Source organism: Halichoeres trimaculatus, unplaced genomic scaffold (genome assembly GCF_033239565.1).
Source record: "Halichoeres trimaculatus isolate MK-OKI-2021-1 unplaced genomic scaffold, fHalTri1.1 fHalTri1_scaffold_2, whole genome shotgun sequence".
NCBI lineage: Eukaryota > Metazoa > Chordata > Actinopteri > Labriformes > Labridae > Halichoeres > Halichoeres trimaculatus.
The window spans coordinates 17,433,548-17,454,291 of NW_027437180.1; the positions used below are offsets into that span (position 1 = coordinate 17,433,548).

General features: G+C 40.5%; 2 protein-coding genes across 2 annotated transcripts; one reads left to right on the forward strand and one right to left on the reverse strand.

Moving 5' to 3' along the window:
* Positions 1 to 9,786: 9,786 nt before the first annotated feature.
* LOC141785153 (nuclear factor 7, brain-like) lies at positions 9,787 to 13,052 on the forward strand. The gene is made up of 6 exons (XM_074663311.1): positions 9,787 to 9,878; positions 9,964 to 10,200; positions 10,279 to 10,301; positions 10,377 to 10,477; positions 10,558 to 10,766; positions 11,658 to 13,052. The coding sequence occupies exons 1-6, from the start codon at positions 9,822 to 9,824 to the stop codon at positions 12,408 to 12,410; spliced, it is 1,380 nt and encodes a 459-aa protein (XP_074519412.1). The 5' UTR covers positions 9,787 to 9,821; the 3' UTR covers positions 12,411 to 13,052.
* A 182-nt stretch (positions 13,053 to 13,234) lies between these two features.
* On the reverse strand, positions 13,235 to 20,741 carry LOC141807423 (long-chain fatty acid transport protein 1-like). Its single transcript, XM_074693442.1, has 14 exons — positions 20,616 to 20,741; positions 20,367 to 20,541; positions 20,125 to 20,263; positions 19,792 to 20,047; positions 19,532 to 19,699; positions 18,829 to 18,898; positions 18,522 to 18,613; positions 17,554 to 17,663; positions 17,236 to 17,445; positions 17,024 to 17,150; positions 14,557 to 14,694; positions 13,877 to 14,041; positions 13,643 to 13,789; positions 13,235 to 13,564 (listed from the first exon to the last, which is right to left on the reverse strand). Exons 2-14 carry the CDS (start codon positions 20,534 to 20,536, stop codon positions 13,407 to 13,409), a joined length of 1,950 nt encoding a protein of 649 aa, XP_074549543.1. The 5' UTR covers positions 20,537 to 20,541; positions 20,616 to 20,741; the 3' UTR covers positions 13,235 to 13,406.
* Positions 20,742 to 20,744: the final 3 nt, after the last annotated feature.

Sequence of the window (20,744 nt, forward strand, 5' to 3'; positions counted from 1 at the left end):
AATATGTAAAAGAGTTTTCTTACAGATGTTTCATCCTCATTCAGAATTACAAAATTGTTGAAAAAAATGTTCTGGCAAGTGTAAAAGGGGACTTTTCTGAACTGGGATGTCAGCGGCCTTATCTGACTCTTGTTGCAGTCAGTGGAATTAGACATTTTGTTAGTTACCTTACATGAAGTACACTGTGAACACCATATATTCATAAGCTCAGAGCACACATTTTTGAAGTCTCAAATCAAACACTGCTGCTTTGTGTGAACCAGAAATGATGATTGCATTTTACAACCATCCACAGGTGTTCTTCTGTTATTCATTAATAACAATCATGATACATCATTTTATGCATTTCCTCCCCTTATGTAGCCAAGATAGCTATTGTGAAGGATGAGAAGTGTCTGGTGTCCTACATTCAACTTTTTGACCATTTTGAACTCCCCCCATTCAGAAATCAAACAGCATTAGACTGTCAGTGTGAACGCACTTGTGCACTCAAAATAGTGAGTCTAAGTACAGAAATATGTGATTTGAGACGCAGCTTTTTTTGCCATTGGCCTGTTTTTTCATATAGTTCATAAAAACCAGTCAATGTAAATTTTAGTCAGTTTCATAAACAACTGAAAACTCCTCACAGGAGCTTAATATTTGAGGAAACAGCTGTCATCTAGCTGACGTTTGTAGTCATGATAAGTTCCTGCAAAAGAGGAAATCAGAAAAGTGCAAATCAGTCATAAAGAGGTGTCAGCACTAGAAAGAGGAACTGCTTTCTGTGAAAACGCTGCACAGATTGTAGAAGGTAGTTATTAAAGTTTCCATGTACACTTCCATCAATTATGATATCTAATACACCAAAAGACACATGACACAAGCTACTGTTAAAATATTTCCTGCCTGGGGCATCACATCATTTCACATACCAGCAGATAATTATACCACTGCAAAGCTGCCAATCAAATAATGAAGTGGTCTAAAGACACTATAGAAACCTCTCCTGTCCCCCATGGGCATCAAGATCCTCTTTAAGTCATTTCTTTATGTAAGACTTTCATAGTCTTCAGGATCCCTCAGTCACTGACTAATTGGTGATGATTAAGTTTCAGGATTGTGACGTCTTTATACAGATTATTGGCTAACGGATGAGGTGAGTTGTTGGAACTTCAACCAAGTAGTCACTTTCATTTCTATGATCTTTTTTAAAAAGAACTGGAGCACCTGGTATAAAGTATCTGATTGTTATAATGTGGAGGGGAAACATCAAATTATCAGCTTACAACACATGAAAGAAAGTACGCCAGAAAAATGTTAAAGAACTTTGATGATTCAAGGTCTTGATCCCATCACACATACTCCGGAGGATTTGCAGAGCAATAGCAAATCCTTCATACGTGGGTGGAGCCATTTTTGGAAAGGTACAGTCAAGCCTTTGGGTGACTGTGTGATGGAGAGACTGTCATGTTAGTTCACACACTATGTGTCCTTAAAGGTGGAAGAAACAGCTCTATGTAGATGTGGAAATACGGTTTCATTTTACAATTTTTCTGACTTCACAGACAGAGCAGCTTGAGGCCAACAGGCCTGTTGCAGTCCTGCAGAGATCACTTTCTCCACATCAAAACGATTAAGTGAAAATCCTTCCTCAGAGCAGCCGTGGCAGCTTGAACATCAGAGAGCAACTTACAAGCACATAAACTCAGATACAAGAGGTTAAGAGCAAGACATGAAAGGTGAGTTAGTCCAATACCCTTTTTTAACGTTTTATGAGTATGGACGAGTAGCTTTGGTTTTTTTTGTTTATGTATTTTTCACTCACTTTGATCCAGGCTTCTCTCCTGATACAATGTCCAATAATCCAGAGAAATACTACACCTTCCATCGCTGTGCTTACCAGCAGCTCAAGGGGTAAAAAGATAGAGGGAGAAAAACATCAAAGATGGCTCAGATGATTGGAAAGGAAAGCAGCAAACACACCACATCATGACAGAAACCAACACAAACAGGTAAAAATACCACACATGAAGGAGCAAATAGAAGGAGGGCTGTCCAAAAGGGGTTAAAGAAAAGAGGGAATATGAGATTTATTGAAGAAAAGAAAGTTTAATGGCTGACAAAATGTCTGATGGTTGTTTGCATTTCCTATGTGCCTTTGTTTGACATTTTCCTCTGAGGTCCCTCAAGGGAAAACACAGCATCTGGAGGCTCTTCACTTCTCGAGCATTTTCACACCACGGTGCAAACAGACAATCAAGGGAGGGGACAGAAAAAAGGACCATTTTCAGAGAGGTGTTAAAGCTTGGTTAAGTTTTTGGCTCATGACTGAGAACAGAGGCACTTGTAGTAGACTAGACCCACAGTGTCCACTTCTGGTGACAGGATTACTATAAACATGCTGTATGTGGACAAGAAATGGTTTGTGGCACAACTATGCTGGTTTACCACTTTGTTTAGAGGCTGCACTCAAGCACAAAGGCACATGTTCAGATTCCACAGAACAATAGAAACATGTTCAGACAGTCTGACAGAAGCAGCTGTTATCTGAAAACATCGCTCTCATGTATCAACGTATACCTGATACAAAAATTGATGGTCTTGAGTGGAGGTGCAGATATGTCACTCAGGAAGAACAAACCTTGTCTTGTAAATACATGAAGCAGACAAACTTGTTTCCAACAGATACATAAAGCCATGTAGATGCAGGATCAGGCAACAGAAAAATCCACAGTGTACCTGCTTGGACTTAAAACTTTCAGTTGTAAAACTGCAGGTGACCAGTAGTGAGCCATAGGTCATAACCCATTATTTTATTTCTGCATATGTCTCATTTTTTCAGGTTGCTGCTTGTTTTTTCTTGACCAGGGGTGGCCAACCAGTCAGAGACCAAGAGCCACAAAAATGGCCGTGGTACTACTACAGAGAGCCACGTCACAAACGGGATCTTGCAAACACACTTCCTCTCACACATAAACGAAATGACATAAAATCAGTACATTTCCAATTTTCAAAGCGAGATTTTCTGTGCTTGTGTGTTTAAATTCGTACTAGAGAAGAGAAACTGAAACTTAAGTATCAATCCCAACTGATCCCAACGTTGGCATCCATATATATATAGTTAAGATTGATCGGCACACCACTACTCATAACTATATATATTTTAATGAATGGATCAAAGAGCCACACACCGCAAGGCAAAGAGCCACACGCGGCTCGCGAGCCACAGGTTGGCCACCCCTGTTCTTGATACTCCTCAGAGTATAGACTGAACTTGAACTTTTCTTTATTAGGATATATTTGTACCATGGAGACAGAACACAAAAGACTTTGTGAACTGACATCCACTCTTTTGGATCCTGACTCCACATCCGTCCTATGTGCACCCATACCTAATGTTAAATGACATTACACAGAGTCAACTGTCATACTTAAGAAAATGATGAGTGAGCTGCACATTAGGGTGACAAAATAACATGCTGTAACCAGTGGACCATCTTTGCAACCAATGCTTTGAAGCATTCAACTCACAAAGTATCTTCATAGTCTTCAAACTGATCATATTATTTAGCACCGGTATTATTAAAGCTGTCAAAGAGAAAAGCACAGGAGCCTTATCAATTAAATGTGCATACAACCAAAATATGGGGGTATGCTCATATTCACACACAGATCAGCATTTATCAATCTGGATGTGAGTAAAGGGTATGCTCAACCCCTACACCAAAATCTACCCTGTTCCCACACAAGACTGATAACTGAGGGCCAACAACAGAAGTGAAGGACACACAGTAGAATATATTTAGACGGCTGCTGCAGCTCTCTGAGTTTTTATCATCTCTTCCTGTGCCCAAGTCTGCCGCTCAGGTGTTTTAGTGTTAAATCAGTGGCGGACATCTTATCTGATTATGGAAGTTATGCACACAATCAGTCATGTATAGTAGCACCCGTATAAACAAGTGAATGGACAAGATAACACTTCAACCTGCATGAGACAGAGATGGTAAGATGTTAAGATGGCAAGTACCAGCAGGATAAACATGGATGTGTATGTGTGTGTGTGTGTGTGTGTGTGTGTGTGTGTGTGTGTGTGTGTGTGTGTGTGTGTGTGTGTGTGTGTGTGTGTGTGTGTGTGTGTGTTTCTTTCCCATGGAGAAAAATACTTTTTGCATATTTCTTTTAACTGAGAACAACATTTATTTCATGAGCAAAATGTTATTTTTTTCATCTTGAGCATGAACCAAACTGTAGGGATGGTGGTTAGACAGTTCATGATCTACATAAAGAGTTTTTACTCTCAAGAGTTTGAATTTTTTTTAAGCAAAAGAACCAAGTTTTGTTTTTCAGAAATAAAAGGAATTTTAAAAAATACCTATGATTTTCAAAATAGGTTGCAGCAAAAGGAATTCTAAAACATATGGAAGTTATATTTGGTAATCTGGTCAGTCAGCATTTTGACTCTTCTTGGTTAAAATAAGCAACTTCTTGTGAGCATTTCATCACAAACAAGACACTTTTTGTAATTTCTGCTGCATCCTGGGACATGATGGAAAAGAACAGAAAACCTGCAGTGCATCCTGGGGATTTTTATGGGACTTGACTTGTCAGGTCAAGTATTTTTTGACTTTTGCTAACTTTAAAAGAGTTTCAGTGGCAAATAAAATGCTTCTTTTGCTTCGTCTGCAGCTGAAATCTGAATGTTTATGAGTAGCCAAAGGGGGCTGCCAGGTGCTAGCCATGCAGCTGCCTTTTTTTTCTAATCACAAAGTATGTAGGAGAATTCTTAGACACCGTAACATTACTATAACATCACTATTCAGGTCAATTTTTAAATCTGCACACATATAATGACAATGTTTTGGGGTCCACCCAAAGAGCTATTTATTTCCCATGCCCTAACCTCCCTGGCTTCTTGCAGGTTAATGTCCTCCATATCACTTTGAAGCATGGGATTTACTGATTCACCCGTCACAGCTGAACTGTACTGTGATACAGGTTCCCTGGATCTGTGCAGCTTAGGTTCTTAAAGGCCAAAGACACTGGATCTAATTAAGCTAGCTCAGGCCTGACATACAGAACATGACGTGCTAGTGTGCTGTTCCCACACTAACCAGTGAGCACATGACGTAATGCATTCCTGCTGTTTTATGAAACACTTAATCGAGTGAGCTTCAACCTGAGAAGCTAAAGATAAATTAGGTTAGAACTTTTACACATCTTTACACTGTTATAAATGTCACCTTAAATGAATAATGTTTTATTCTGCTAAAAAAATGTGTCATTCATGATAAAATTCTTTACCCCTGGATGTTGGTGCGGGTCTGTGGGTGCATGAGGTGGTAAATAACAAGTAAAGGCATGAGTCTGGCCTTGGGATGTAAGGATATACCATAAATCACCAGGTCATAGAAGTCAAAGTGACACTTTGGAGTGATGTATGGCTACATCTGGTGGAGGCACGTTGGCTCAGCTCCAAATTAGAGAAGGAGTGTGAAAGCAGATATACATTTTTAACGTCAGTGCTATACATATGAACTGCACATACACTGACATGTAAAACATATGAACATACAGCTGCTCCTGCTCCTCTTTCCATCTGCAGACAGTCACTCTGCTTCACTCTGACACAAACTGAACTGTCTTTGCATTTGGACGCTCGAACCACCAGCAGCCTCTCAATGAGCTGCCAGTCTTTACACCCGGTCTTCTTTCCAGAGGAGCAGGATGAAGGCCTTGACTCTCCTCCCTGGTGTGATGACTCCTCTGAGCTGTGTGAGGAACATGAAGACAGCCTGTCCATGTTCTGTTTGGATGACCTGGAGCCTTTGTGTAAACAGTGTGCAGCTGTGAGTCACGCTGGACACAGAGTTTACCTCCTGACAGAGGCTGCAACAGACTGCAAGGTAGGACCAAAAGATACTTGGATTACACTGAAATCTCAGGTTAAGAAACACAGAGGAACCCAGATTCTCCAACACAAGCTGCAAGTGAGATATATCTATTTTATCAGTTATTTCTAATAATAGTTTTTGAGTTGTTGGTTGACTTGATTAATAGCATCGTGCAGAAACAGCAAAATTCCCCAGAGCAGAGTTTAACAGAGAAAAAAAAAAGTGTCTAACTAAAAAAAATAAAATAAAAAAATCAAGAGGGAAACTATTTTGGTCTCAAAGTGTGAGCAGTTAAAAACAAAACCAAAAAACAAACAAACAAAAAACTTTTTTTCACTCTATTTAAGAAAAATCTTATCACAGCCTCTGTCTGAGACTCGTCACTTTAGCTGCTTTATCTTTAAGGCTCCCTGCTCCACAAACCCCCTCACCTCTGACTGGCCAGCCCTCTGGAGGCCTATTGGGGGCAGGCCTTGGTGTTTGAGGCCCACCCCTTCAACATGTCATGAACCAATTAGGGGCCTTCTGTGATTACCCCATCATTTCAGCAAGTCTCATAAAGATCTTGTGTGTTTTAAGGGAGACGTTTTGGAGGGACTGTTGTATGCATGCCACCAGTTCACAGACCAGAAGAAGTCTTGTTGGCTGCTGAAAAACAAACCTGGAGAAGTGCAGAAGTGAAGCAATGGATGCACATTTTGTTGAAAGGCAGTCCGCCAATGGCAATTGCTCTAAGACTGCAAGGGCAGCTCAGCTTCCCCTTAAATGTCCCTAAAAAAGTGGTGATATGTACTGCTGTGTGTACATTTCATTGACAAAATATGCGCTAGAATTCCTCCATCTTTTGTTCAGAATCAGCTACCTATCACAGGTAACTGGCTCGACCTCCTCCTCATTCATCCCCGCAGCGTCTCAGCGCTTTAACACAGTCGGAGCGTCTCCTGACTATAGCGAGGAAGCGTAGAGTGGGTTGTTCCACTGTGGAAACTGGACGGTCATTGGATAAACGCTGGGCTTTGTCCCGCCCATTGGATGCTCAGCGTCTCTGGGGGTCTATGAGGCGGTGGGCTGGCCTGGACGCTGGGCCTCTGCGTGATGATTGGATGATCTGTCTGAGGCCGAATCCTTTTTTGATTGACAGTGAAATGAGCCAGTCAGCGATTTTGAAGTATAACCCTCCACCGGAGCATCTTCTCAGTTGTTCTGGACTGATCCAGAGGCTTTATCGATCCCCAGCCAGTTTACCTTTCTCAAAAATGATGAGGGTTGAGAGAACACTGGTAAAATCCCTGGAAAAAACATCTGGTTGGTGCAACAGGATCACAGATCATTTTCTTGAAAAGGAACAGAGGGTAGAATTTACGTTTAAATGAAAAAAAAATTTATGCTGTAGGCTGGAAAAAAATGAGCTTCCCCTCCTTGACTGACCAGCAGCCGCCACTGCAGATTCAGCAGCACAAATACAACACGGTAGTCTGTCATTGTTACCATTGTTGTTATCCAGTTTGTGCATGGCAATTTAGGTTGCCGTAATTAATATGTGAAGTGCTGACACCAGCGTTTTTACTGAACGCTCTAGCTTGCTTTTTACAAGGCAACGGTGGTGGTGTTGTTCCAGAAAAATCCCTTTCAGGAAGCTATTTTCAAAAGTTTCTGATTAAGGTCGGCCAAAACGCTGCTTCAGTGCAAACAAGAGGCCGAAAGGTAACAATAGTTTTGTGTTTCATCCTAGATCCATTGTCGTGCATTTCAGCAGTTTGTAGAAGGATTCAGGGATTTCTACAACATATAAATGTGTAGCAGTTAAAAAATCTGCACACGCTTAGTATGGGCATCCAGAAGGTTCTCAATATCCATGGTTAAAATATGGAAAAGTATAACGCCCTCTCTTTGAATCAAAGGAAGACATTCCTCAGGAATTTGCGCCTGTTTGATAATCATCAGTTAGCTTATCTGATTGGTCTGACAAACTTAATTCAAACATAGATCTACAGTTTAAATTATCCTCTGGTAGGCACCTCTCTTTATAACTGAGATTGCTCACATTTCTACATTCAAGCTAAATGTGACACTCACAGATAATTATCAGAACAGAGGTTTGAAGTCCTCTGGTTTCTGTCCAATCCTTTAAATTTCCTGAAGTTCTTCATAAGTTTCTCTTCATGTATTTAACCCAGCCAACATTCTTTAGTCACTAGTCTGTAATAAACTACGAAGAATGACCTCTGTTTGCATCTGCTGATCACGCTAAATGCCGAGAGAAGTTGGTCTTTGCTCTAAGAAGCTTCATCATCATCAGACTCCAGCCAGTGGGTACCAAAAATAAACAGAACAGTGTTCAGAAAGCCTCATATTTACAATGAATAAGTTATCAGACTGACGAGGTTAGAGTAAAGAGCAGCTAAAGACAAAATATATCAAGTTACCCTTTTCCTGTTGTTAAAATATCCCAACATCCTCTGCCAGCAGGAGGATCAGATGAGCTTCTTTCCAGGTACGGACATGACCAGAAACTGAAAGAAACGAATGTGCTTTGAGGCCATTAAGCTGGAAAAGATGACACTATTATGCTTTACTTTAAGACCTAACATTAGCTGCAATGCCAACTAAAACTTTTTAAACCTTTATTTTCCAGCCTCAGTGCCAAAAACTAAATGGTAATATTTGAGAAAAATGGAACAATCAGAAAGCAAGGAGATATGTCCATGTTTTGGTGTAAACAAATGTGTTTTTGATTCTTCCTCCTTTCTTGTGAAGTGCCCGTACAATCCTGCCACAGCTTTGAGGAAACCACTTACGAAAACGACCGGAAATCGTCCCTCTTATTCCGCCTCAGAGGCAATTCAGCATTGAGCTGAAGCGCCGTCTCTGGAAACAGAGCAGCTGGCAGGAATTCACTGTTTTCCTCAAGGACTCTTCAGCAGGGCGCGTGATTGCCAACAAGTGCGCTCAAATGCTGGTTTCCTAGTTTGAGCCGCCTGCTGCCATGAAGCCAAACTAAACAAAAGCACAAAGACATCAAACAACAGCAGAGCTCTCAAAAACTCAGACTCACTCTCTGAAACCTTTTTTCTTTTTTCTTTTTTTTTTTTCCAAGGACTACGGCAGCAGCTTCGTGGATATTTGAACAAGTAAGCAGTCAGGCTTTTTTTTTTTTTTTGATCCCCAGTAAATATTCATCTTCCTGCCCAAACAGATGCTGCCTTGTGTTAATCCTAGATTAGTTTATATAGGCTGAATTTAGAGAGACTTTTAAACAGGCACAAAGATGAAAACACGGCTGGCTCTTCTGTTTCATCAGTTCACAAATACATGTTTGCAACAGAAAAAAAAATCAAACAAATGTGACCGGCACATGTACAGTCAACACAACTCTGAGAATAATCTGAGTGTATGTGACTCCTTAAATTGTGTCATTGCTACCTGAGTCCAGTCTAATCCATCCAAACACATGTGCTTATAACACCTCTCTGCTTTAGTCGCACCGTTTGCAATAGATCTGAAGGTGCTGAAGGGTCTCTATGGCAATTATTTTCACTGTCTCCTGCAACAAAATACGGTATCATAATAATTACACTACAGTATCTCCTGACAGCCTGCCAACATGTTAATACACATTTGGTAACACTTCTGGTTCAAGCTGGCAAAAGGAAATGTTTGTGTGAACGGTGACTAAAGACTTTATTTCAACAAAGATCTTTTATTGAAAGCTTGATATTTTAAAAAGTGCTATTGTTGAGTGTGGGTGAGTCAGAATCAGATTAAAACGCTTACATATAAAGTGTAGAAAGCAGAGTGCTCATTATTCACAGGTTGTCAAGACAGCAAATGATGTAATGTCTTTCTAACATCTATTTTACTTCAGTGAAGGCCGACTGAGTTGTTGGTTGTTTTCTTTTTGTCCACTAGGAGGAGCTAAGGGCATCATTAAATGGACTGAAGACAAAGATGGTTCACTTGGAAAAATCCACCCAGACCTGGAAACAAGCAGCCAGTCATAACAAGGTGGAAAATAATGGACTTACAGAGAAATAAAACTCATTTATAAAACAGCTGTCCTCACACTTCCCTTTTTTTTCTTTCCTCCCAGACTGAGGCCAGTTTCACAGAGATGCAGATAAAAAAACAGTTTGAGAGTCTCCACCAGTTTTTGAGAGAGGAGGAAGCAGACAGGCTTCTCCTCCTCAGGGAGAGCGAGGAGAGGAAGAGGAGCGAGGCAGACAAACAGACAGACAGAGTGAACCAGGCGATCAAATCTCTGGAGGAGAAAATCCAGCTGATTGAGGAGGAGCTGGATGCAGATGGGGATGGGGCTAAATTTCTGGAGGTAACTTTTTGAAATGTAACAAAGAGTTAATCAAATGTGTTTGATTTGACCAGTAACTACACTGTTTGTCATCCACAGGGCTACAAAGACACAATGAACAGGTCAGTGACTCTGCTTTCTTTCCACAAACATCTCTACAATCTCTAAATACTCACATTCTTTTACTGAAATACCAGGGAGCCGCAGCAGATTTGCAGACCTCTTATAGACGTGACTCAACACCTGGGTAACCTCCAGTACGCCGTGTGGGAGAAGATGAAACACGTCACCCCCTACAGTCAGTCCCTTCTGTCACACTTCTTCTGTCCATCCGTACTCCCTGCATCACTCCCTCTGACTCCTCTTTGCATCTTTCAGCCCCCGTGACCTTTGACCCCAGGACAGCTGGCTGGTCTTTGAAGGTTTCTCCTGGGTTGAACAGTGTTTGCATCAGTCCAGGACCTTCACAAGGGCTGGACCTGACTCTGGATGTGTCTGTTCCAGATAATCCTAAGCGTTTTCACCCGTATTCCTGCATCCTGGGAAGAGAGGGCTTTGACTCAGGAGTGCACTGCTGGGAGGTTGAGGTACACCATGTAATCTACAATTTGCAGTACTGGATTGAATTTTTGTTTCATTTATTTATTGTTTGTGATTGGAAAGGTGACATTCAAATGCAAAAAAATGCAAAAAATGACTCAAATCACTGACCTTAGCCCTAAAAACTGATTATTACTGTAAACCAGTTCTTAATTTTGGCATTACAGACACTAACTACAGCCTGAATGACAGCTGATATCAGAGGCTCAGAGATATTGGATTTCTGATGTATATTTTTATTTCTTTGTCATACATCCAGTCATAAATAAGCTAACTGATTGACCAATATGCCTTGTCTTAATTATACAAAGCATGATTGTTTAACGAACAATCAGACTCACCTACAGGCAGAAATGTGAGAGAATGGTAAATGGACCAGCACTTATATAGCGCTTTACCAGTTGCTGAAACCACTCAAAGTGCTTTACACTGCTAGCCTCATTCACCCACACACACACTGATGGTGGCATTTCAGTTTTTATCACCAGTTTTTATCTAATACATTCACACCCAACCACACACCACTGATTAACAGTGGTAGCAATTCGGGGTTCAGTGTCTTGCTCAAGGACACTTTGGCATGTGACTACAGGAGCTGGAATCGAACCTCCAACCTTCCAACAGAGCGGCGGCAACTCTACCACTGAGCCACAGCCGCTCCAGAAAGGCACAGAACAATCACACAAATTTTAAAGCAAAGTTTTGCAGATATGTCTGTTTGTTTGTTGGTAATTTTATTTTAGACTAAAGAAACACACTAAGTTGAGCTTTAGCTGCATCGTAACTGAGAAACATGACTTCCTGAATAGAAAGGAGAGAGTTAATCTCCCTTCCATCCTCCCTGTCAGTCTTCTCTCTTTCATTTTTCATCTCATCAGGTCGTTGACATCAGTAATTGGACCGTGGGTGTGGCGGCTCAGTCAGTGTCAAGAAGGACAGAGTTCGAGGCCTGTCCAGAGGCAGGGCTTTGGTGTATCAGCCTGCGAGACGGACAGTACTTGGCTCTAACCACTCCCCCTCAGGACCTGGATCTTGACGACACAGTTCTTGACCTTAAAAGCATCTGTGTGACACTGGACTGGGACGAGGGGACTCTGGATTTCAAAGATGCTGATACTAACACACATCTGTTCACATTTAGACATTGCTTTACTGAAAAGGTGTATCCGTACTTTGAAAGTATATCATTATTTGGGGGATTTGCTGTGCTGCCACAGAAAGTAGACATCAGCATAGGCTCTGATTTTGTCTCTGCAGAAGACTATGGGGAGGATCAGGTGATGAATGGTGAACTTTCATCTGAGGAAAAGGATCACAGTGCTTCAACTTTGTACAGCAACAGCACCATGCCGGAGTGTGGATCTCTAACTGAAGACAAAAACACAGCAATTTGTCCTGCGAGAGAGGAAAGCAAAACTAAGCCAAAGAGGAACAACGTGAAGGGCAAGCAGGTGAAAATAAAATCTACTGGGCAGGAAAAGGTAAAAGTAAACAAACCCTCAGTGAAAAATCAGAGCAGCAAGCCTCGGTTCAGTGTTACATATCATGTCTCACTAAATAAGGTCCTTAACTTTGTCAAAAAGTTATCAGGAAATCATGAAGCACTCTCAGTTGATCACAACAATCCTTAAGAAAAATCAAACTTTTTTCTTTTACATTGAAAGTAAGATCCAACTGGTAAACTGAAGTCTGAAAAATAATAGTACAAACACAGAGTATGGCAGTGTGGGGATTTGGGGTTCACAAACACATTTGCAGAGCTTAAAGCTAATAACAAAAGACAACTAATACAAGCATTGTGTCAGGGCCTAGTTAACACCTAATAGGTCACAATAAGTAAAAGCATTAATATTTTTAAAGTATTGACCCTGGCTCGATGAGGTAAAAGTATGCCTCATAGTAAAAGCTCTTTAAAGGACATCCTCAGCCTGGTTTGGAGTTTATAAAATTAAGCACAGACATTTAGCACAGATGTAGCTTTGTGCCTCTATGGGTGATTTATAATCAGTTTTTCCAATCCCTTGACCTTTCAATCAGCAGCAGTCCAAATTAAATGTGTCTGATTCTTCGGTAAAGTATAATAAGAGACAGTTCCCATCTGTCAGTGCAAAAAAATCTGTGCAGTGCTTAACAGGCTGACCTGATAATCATTCACAGTCAAATACTAATGAACATGTTTGCATTGTTTCTTCTAGCATCTCAGAGCTTTGCAAAATACACAAAAATATCTCAATATAAATTCATTCATGTTATCAAAAAAAAAATCATTTAGTTTTCCATGAGCGTTATGAAAAAGTTTATCTACTGTGTGTCAAGCTGCATCTAAAGTGATGTAAAAACCAAAGGGATAAAAAAAATCAAATTTTCTTTTTTAAATAAAATTGAATATGTTCTTTTTCCCCAAAATAATTTACTAGCTTTAAAATAAGAAATGAATATACTGCAAAATGTAGAAAAAAACAAAAGTGTTTATTTAGAAAAATATTGACATTCATATTTACACATCCATATTGATGACACTTCCAGTATGTGTTGCTGAATCTCTGGAGAGACAAAACTTTGATCTCTTTCTGTTTCCACTTTCTGACACCTTACATGTAACGAACAGCTGTGGTCTCCATCCTGTCTCAAAGACACACTCTTTCCTCCATGATGTCACTGTACAGTTCATCAGTCACAGCTTCATAACATCCAGCTCGACTGTTCAGAAAATAAATGTTTTCACTCGACTCTTGTGGCCTGAATCCTTCCCTCTGCAGCCGAGTCTTCTGGATTTTGAAGGTGCCTGTCAACCAAAAATAATGAGTAAAGTGAATGCATGCTCTTCAGATGTGTGGATGTCTTTTACATCCATGAGTCTTACCTGTGGTGTCAACGGATGGCATGAGTCGTAGGAAGATGGGGCGTGCGTAGGATGGCAAGGCTTTCTGTACAGCCAACAAGAAAGCATCGAGGTCAAACTGTCCTCCCGAGTGAGCGACTGCTGCCATACCAGCTTTACCCTCCACACCTGCACACACCAGGACAGGGAATGAACATCAAATTCTTAAACTATGTTTTCTTTCTTTAGTGTTTTCATTTCCTTTTCTGTCTTTACCTGGTACGGTTACTCCATAAACAGCGACATCAGCGTGTCCCAGCAAGCCACTGAGGACTCCTTCAACCTCTGCTGTGGAAACATTCTCCCCTCGCCAACGAAATGTGTCGCCGCTGCGGTCTTTGAAATACATGTAGCCGTATTCATCCATTACCAGCATATCACCTGCGAGGCAGACATAGAAACAGACAGGGGGGAGGAATAATTAGCTTTTGAGTTTCATCATCATCATCATCGCTGGAGGGAATCAGGGAGCAGATGATGAATGAGACAAAAAAGAAAAAAGCCCAGGGATGACTCACCATTCCTGTTTTTACTCTGATACACTATAAAACTAAGTCTGCAGTCTGTCAGAAAAATACTCTGCGGAAAGTTGTGAAATAAATTGAGCAATAATGATAATGAATAATAGTATTTTAAGATTTGGCATGATAAAACTGTCTGCGCCTTAACATAAGTGAAATTAAAAAAACACTCATTACTGGGAACAAATGTACGGAGGCTGAGGTCAGGAACCTTCATAGACTGGTTCCCATTCAATCACAGCAGACAGTGATTCACAGTCATTCAGACTGACATGGGCTGTGCTGTCTGTGTGTAAAAATACTGACAACTGACTTCACCCAGACAGTTCGTCAGCGTTATTGTGACTGTAGTTTTATGTGATGACTGAAACACACCTGAGACATAAGCCGAGTCTCCCATCTTGAAGACGTTGTGAGCTATTTTCTTATTGGTGGACTCCTGGTCAATGTAGCCGTCAAATCTCCTGAGTGGATCAGTGTAGTTCAGTCGTCCCACCAACATACCTGGCTCACCTGCATCACAAAGGAAAAGGAGTGTGATTCAATTGTTTATAAGCTTTCACCAGTTTCTCAAGGCACCACTGCTCATAGCAGAACTGATGATATGAATTAACGTGAACAGATGTCAGTTGTCTGTAAAAGAAGTTAACAGCTGTAAAATACCAGAAAAAGACACCAACAGATGATAAATGGAGCTGACAGATGCACCAGCCACCTCCAAAACCAAAAATAAGAGGAAGAAAGAATAAAAGCTGTTCCAGCTCCTCTGCTGCGATAGGAGAAATAGTGAAGGATGAATTAAAGTCTGTGGAGAAAGTTACTCTAATGTGTGATGGATGAGCTTCACAGGACACATGATACTATATTTATATCATATTGATATCACTGTTATCGTGGGCTTTATTGTTCTGTATACAATCACATCCCATGGTGTAACATCACACTGCATCTTCTGATATCATATGGAATGATACTGCCTTGTATCCTTTTTTTTTAATTCATGTTTTGTTTTCATATTGTATCTTTCGTTGTCTCAAATTGTTTCATATAATCTGCATTATATCACTTCATATCATATTGTATACAGTGTGGCAAGTGTGGTACTGGTGTATGATGTATCGTATCATATTGGATTTGTTTCATTGTGCATCATATCCTGTTATATCGTTTCAATCTGTAATGGTTTGTAATGTATTGTATCATTTCTTACAGTTTAATAGTAACGTAGAGTCACATAGCATGGCTTCATATGGTATCATTTCATAGTCTTTCACCAGTGTATTACTTTGTATTTAATACCTTCTTATCGTTTCATATCATATCCCCTTGTAACATATTGTGTGGTTTAGTATATCTTTGTATGGTATGGTTTCATATTTAATCACAATGTATTGTATCATATAGTACTGCATCATATCTTATCATTTTATATATTTTGAATTACAGCCCAACCGATTAATCGGCCCGGCTGATTAATCGGGCCGATTATAGCCTGTCACCGATTAATCAACATCGGCCAAAATGTAGCCGATTATAAAAAATTTTTGCTCCGCAGAGATTCTGTCGCTCCTGCTCCTGTGTGTGAATTAATATAAGGCTACTACACAGCGTCTCACTTCATAACGCCATGCAGGATTAACCTGGGCTTATAAATTCACAAGTTATTGTTTTGGTTGAAATAATTTTTGAAAATGTTTCAATGTATTTTGTTGTAATTGTATTTATTGCATGTTTTGAAAGCAGCTACATTGCTACTTAAAATCTAGTTTAGCCCCATGCATTAAATGGAAGATGGAACTTTTGAATAGCTAGTCATATTTCGTGTTCATACACAGTATTTATCCTGTGTATATCAATGAATTTATTACGTCAGCCGATATATCGGATATCAGCCGATATATCGAATATCGGCCTATATATCAGATATCGGCTTCTTTTTGCCCCCAATATCGGTATCAACATCGGCCCCAAAACTCCCATATCGATCGGGCTCTATTTTGAATAGTTTCATTCTGTATCATTTTAACTTATCCTATGGTCTCAAATCATGTCATATAGATTGGCTTGGTATGGTAAAACTCATGTGTGTCATATGATACCTACAACGAGAGGTACTGCGTTTTATTACCTCTGCCAAGAAGGTTATGTTTTTGGGAGAGTTTGTCTGTTTGTTTGTATGTGAACAACACAACTTCAAAAGTTACAAACAGATCTTGATGAAATTTTCAGGAAATGTTCAAAATGGGATAAGAAAGAAGTGATTAAATTTTTGGAGGTGATCTGGATCACTGTCTGGATCCAGGATCTTTTTAAAGGATTCTTTGTCATTTTGAGATAGGGCTGTTTTCACCATACGTGTAAATAACTCCATGATAAATAATCAGATTGCTTTGCAAAACAATACAAGACAAAGTCACCATAATTTCTGACAGATGTAAAAGTACGATCCAGATCCTGGCAATATTCTGGATGCTAAGAACTGGAATATGAAATATGTACTGGGTCATCATCATTATCAACACTGTCAGGTAACAAATTAGTGTATAAACCTGCAACTAACACCAAATTTTTGCAGACAGTCTGCTGAAACGAAGTATAACATTAAAGTAGGACTAAAGTGTTGGTGACAATCACAATATGCTTGGTGGAGGTCTGCGCTCTCTGAGTTTTTTTCTAATTTTCTATTGTATTGTATCATCATGACGAGACCCCTAGCATCTCTCATTGTAAGTGTAATTTCCTGTGTGTGTGTGTGTGTGTGTGTGTGTGTGTGTGTGTGTGTGTGTGTGTGTGTGTGTGTGTGTGTGTGTGTGTGTGTGTGTGTGTGTGTGTGTGTTCTCACCAGGCAGACAAGGCACACAGAGTCCTTGTCGATCTCTGAGAAGCTCTCCGTTCTCCTCCTTCACCCTCACCAGCCTGATGGGGTAGAAACTGGGCATAATGCGACTGTTGAAGCCACACGCCCCCACCTGGACATTGAGGAAATCAACATGAGACAGAATCCAGTTTGAAAAATCCTTCTTCTACCTTGAAGCATTTGAAAACAACACACACCTGTCCATCTATGTTTATCAGGCTGCAGTTACACTCTGTGGCTCCGTAAAATTCACCAACTCTACTTATTCTGAATCTCTGGACAAACTCCTCCCACACAGAAGGACGGAGGCCGTTACCAACAGCAACCCGCACTCTGTGATGAGTCTCGGATGAACGGACAGGTTGGGCCAACAAGTAACGGCAGATTTCACCTATGTATAGGATTACCTGCAGAAATATACGGGTCAACGGTTAAAAAGAGGTTCAGTATGAGAAACAAAATGCAGCACAGAGATGGACATTTGTTGTCCCCTAATATGTTATTTGTGAACTCACTGTGCAGTTGTGTTTGACACAATCATCCCAGAAGCGACTGGCAGAGAACTTCCTCCTGACCACAACAGTCACACCAAAGAGTAAACACTGACCCACACCCATGATGGTGCCTGCAAACATTCAACATTTATCAGATAAAATCATTTAAAAAAAAAAATAATTCAGTCTGTCTTTTTCCATGAAATGAATTATTTTCATTTTAACAGCCTCATGGTTCATTTTCTGTGGCACTGTTCATACTTTGTACTAAGTGGGCATGCTTCCTCACATTTTATATTCTCTGTTCTCCCATAATAACAAGCCATTTTGGGTTGTTTTCTGGGGTCACAGCTCATTTATTTTGATAGTTTTCCTGTAATCACAAGTTCATTTCAGTTGCTTTCTCAAGATCTTGATGTCTTTTTGATCTCAGATCAAGGCTCCAGTTTTCACTCCTTCTGAAAACACCAATGTGAAAAAATTGATGACTCTTGATAACTTAAGAAAAAAGGAGATGAGCTAATCAGAATAAATTCTAACTTTTCTACTCCATTCCTATACTCAAAGTGCTGCCATAGAGTTGGCACAACAAATGACATAACTAAGTTTTCACAGACAGAAGGATAAGATTTTTGTCAGAAAGCACTGCCTGTTCACATGCACCAGACAAGAATAACAAAAAAAGGGGCAACTTTTTTTAACCAAAGGCGCCAAATATGACACAACACAGAAGTTCCTCACAAGAGCTTTAAGATAACCAGTCAAAATCTTTGATTCATGGGAGCCTATGAGAAGGTGAGATTATGACACATTCTTGGCAATTTCTTTAGGTAACGTGACCAAATTTTTCCAAATAAAGTTTTTTTTAAAAAATCAAAACAAAACAAAAACTGACTTACAAAAGTAAGAGATTCAATGTTGTCTTTGTAAATCTTGAGGTGTGTTAGTGGAAAGGATAAACTTATGAAGAGTTAACTGTGAGGACATACCTGCAGAGTGATACAGCGGCAGGCAGTTGTAGATGATGTCATTGTTCTGCAAACCAAACGAGTGGAAACCAAAAGAAGCAATGCGATAATACCTGAAAACAAACAGGATGCCACATCATCAAAAGCCTCAGAAATCTTTATTCTAATCAGGACAATTGTTCCTGGTTTTTGATGTTTCTGGTGTTGTTTCTAATCAGTCTTTGTCTAATCAGTTTGTGTTTCTGTTTCTAAATTTGGACTGTTAGAGCGACAGAGTAGACACACTTCAGAGTATCACCCCTTTAAATGAGATCACAGTCGCACCCACCGGCTGTGCACCACTATGGCTGCCTTTGGCATCCCTGTTGTTCCAGAGGTGTAGATGTAGAAAAGTCTGTCTGCAAAGAGTGAGAGGTGAGGACAGAGAAAGAAAAGAGGGACAGATTTAAACAGGCAGTGTTACAGGCTTCTTCAATAGCAGATGTAGAACATGTATGGTATGCTCCCCATCATTCCTTAACATGTTTCTGTCTCTGATTACACATCCTCTGTGTGGTTGACAGGCTGTGCAGGCAAAGACTTGAAGAGAATTGAAGTAAGGAATGCAGTGTGATAACAAAGACCAAAACAATTTACTCAAAAAAAAAGTAATTAGAGAAAGAAATGCATAATTAAATCACTTAAAAACTCATAATCATACTGTAGAATAAGTTAAACTGTGGGTAACATTCTGAATAAAAATCAAAACACTTCACACAATTATCCACAATATTTTATCTAACAGAACATTAATGAGACATACATTTGACAGTGGTGTGTGTGCTAACTTGCTATCTTGTACACAAGATTTAGTAAGTAATGATAAAAGGAGAGCAAAGAAAGGGAAATCTTGCAGTGAAATGTTTACCTCGACAGGCAAAGACTTGCTGAGCAAAAGGAAGGTGTTGCAATCCAGACTTTAATATTTGTAACATTGAATAATTCAACAACACAGTGGTATCCCAGAGCACAAACACTCTGCAGAGACTCACCGTTGAATTCCTTTCTGAGCGTGTGGTTTGGTGGGTGTTTGGGTGAGTGATCCAGCAGGGTGTCCACACTCTGAATCTGGAGGCTGCAGAAATCATCTCCATCATCCAGCTCACCACTGAAGAAAAACAACATGTGGGGTTTCAGGGAGTCTCTGACCTCTAACACAGCTGCAAACAAAATGAAGAGCAAGAGAAGATGAGGATAAGATGAAAATCACAAACTATAATTTCTCTGCTTTACCAAAACATTGTGCTCCTACCTCCTCTCATCTCTGTCCCAAACACCATGGCTCGAGCTCCTGACACACTGACACAGTGCAGCAGCGACTGCTGTCGTAGGTTGTGGTTGATGAAGGCAGCTTCGACACCAACCATAGCCAAACCCAACCATAGAGCCACCACTAAAGGCTGACTCTCCATGAACAAGGCCACCACGTCCCCCTCTGCCCACCCCTGTGCCAGTGCCCAGTGAGCCACTGCATGGCACTGCTGCTGAAGCACCCTGAAAGTCCACACCTGCACGAAAAAACACCCAGATTAATGACCCTGACTCTTCCAGCTGTGCACTACTGTAATCATAGATGGGTGCTCACCTCTCCTGTTGCCTCATCAATCAAAGCAGGTTTATTTGGGTGCTTTGACACCATCTGAGCAAACAGAGCAGGGATGGTGCTTCTATTACGTAGATTACGGTACATGGAAAACCTCACTCTTAGGATAACGTACAGACACCTTTCAGAGATAGAGGAGCAGGAGAGAAAGTTTGGTCATGCAGCATGGCATAGAGACGAATAAGGAGAAAAGAACTGGGTACATAGTTACACAGATAACTCACATCAGGTCTCTTCTGATGGTGCAAACAGCAACATGTATGAACTTCCATGAGCCCCTCCTGACCATGCAGAGCCCCAAACCTGCCAACAGGCTGAAGAGCCAGGGGAGGGAGAGCCGCTGGGCAGCCCCAAACATAACGAGGAGCACAATACCTCCATTCATCAGATTCATCTTATCTGTCGGGAAACAAACACTCAGTCCATGTACAGATATCTGTCACATCATGACTTATTGAGGAGAGGAGGCTTACCTTTGTCCTTTGATCCTGCTTTACAAAAAAAGAATCGCAGCTTAAACTCTGTTTGTGCCTGTACACTTCTTGTCGAGCCACTGTGTGAGCAGCAGCTGTCAGAGTTGAAGTGAGTGATGAACAACACGC

Coding starts and splice junctions, on each gene's coding strand:
- LOC141785153 (XM_074663311.1), top strand. CDS start 9,822: ATGGTTCACTTGGAAAAATCCACCCAGACCTGGAAACAAGCAGCCAGT. Junction 9,879..9,963: donor AAGCAGCCAGTCATAACAAG/GTGGAAAATAAT, acceptor CTTTCCTCCCAG/ACTGAGGCCAGTTTCACAGA. Junction 10,201..10,278: donor ATGGGGCTAAATTTCTGGAG/GTAACTTTTTGA, acceptor TGTCATCCACAG/GGCTACAAAGACACAATGAA.
- LOC141807423 (XM_074693442.1), bottom strand. CDS start 20,536: ATGAATCTGATGAATGGAGGTATTGTGCTCCTCGTTATGTTTGGGGCT. Junction 20,264..20,366: donor ACCATCAGAAGAGACCTGAT/GTGAGTTATCTG, acceptor TATCTCTGAAAG/GTGTCTGTACGTTATCCTAA. Junction 13,565..13,642: donor GCCATCCGTTGACACCACAG/GTAAGACTCATG, acceptor TTTGGTTGACAG/GCACCTTCAAAATCCAGAAG.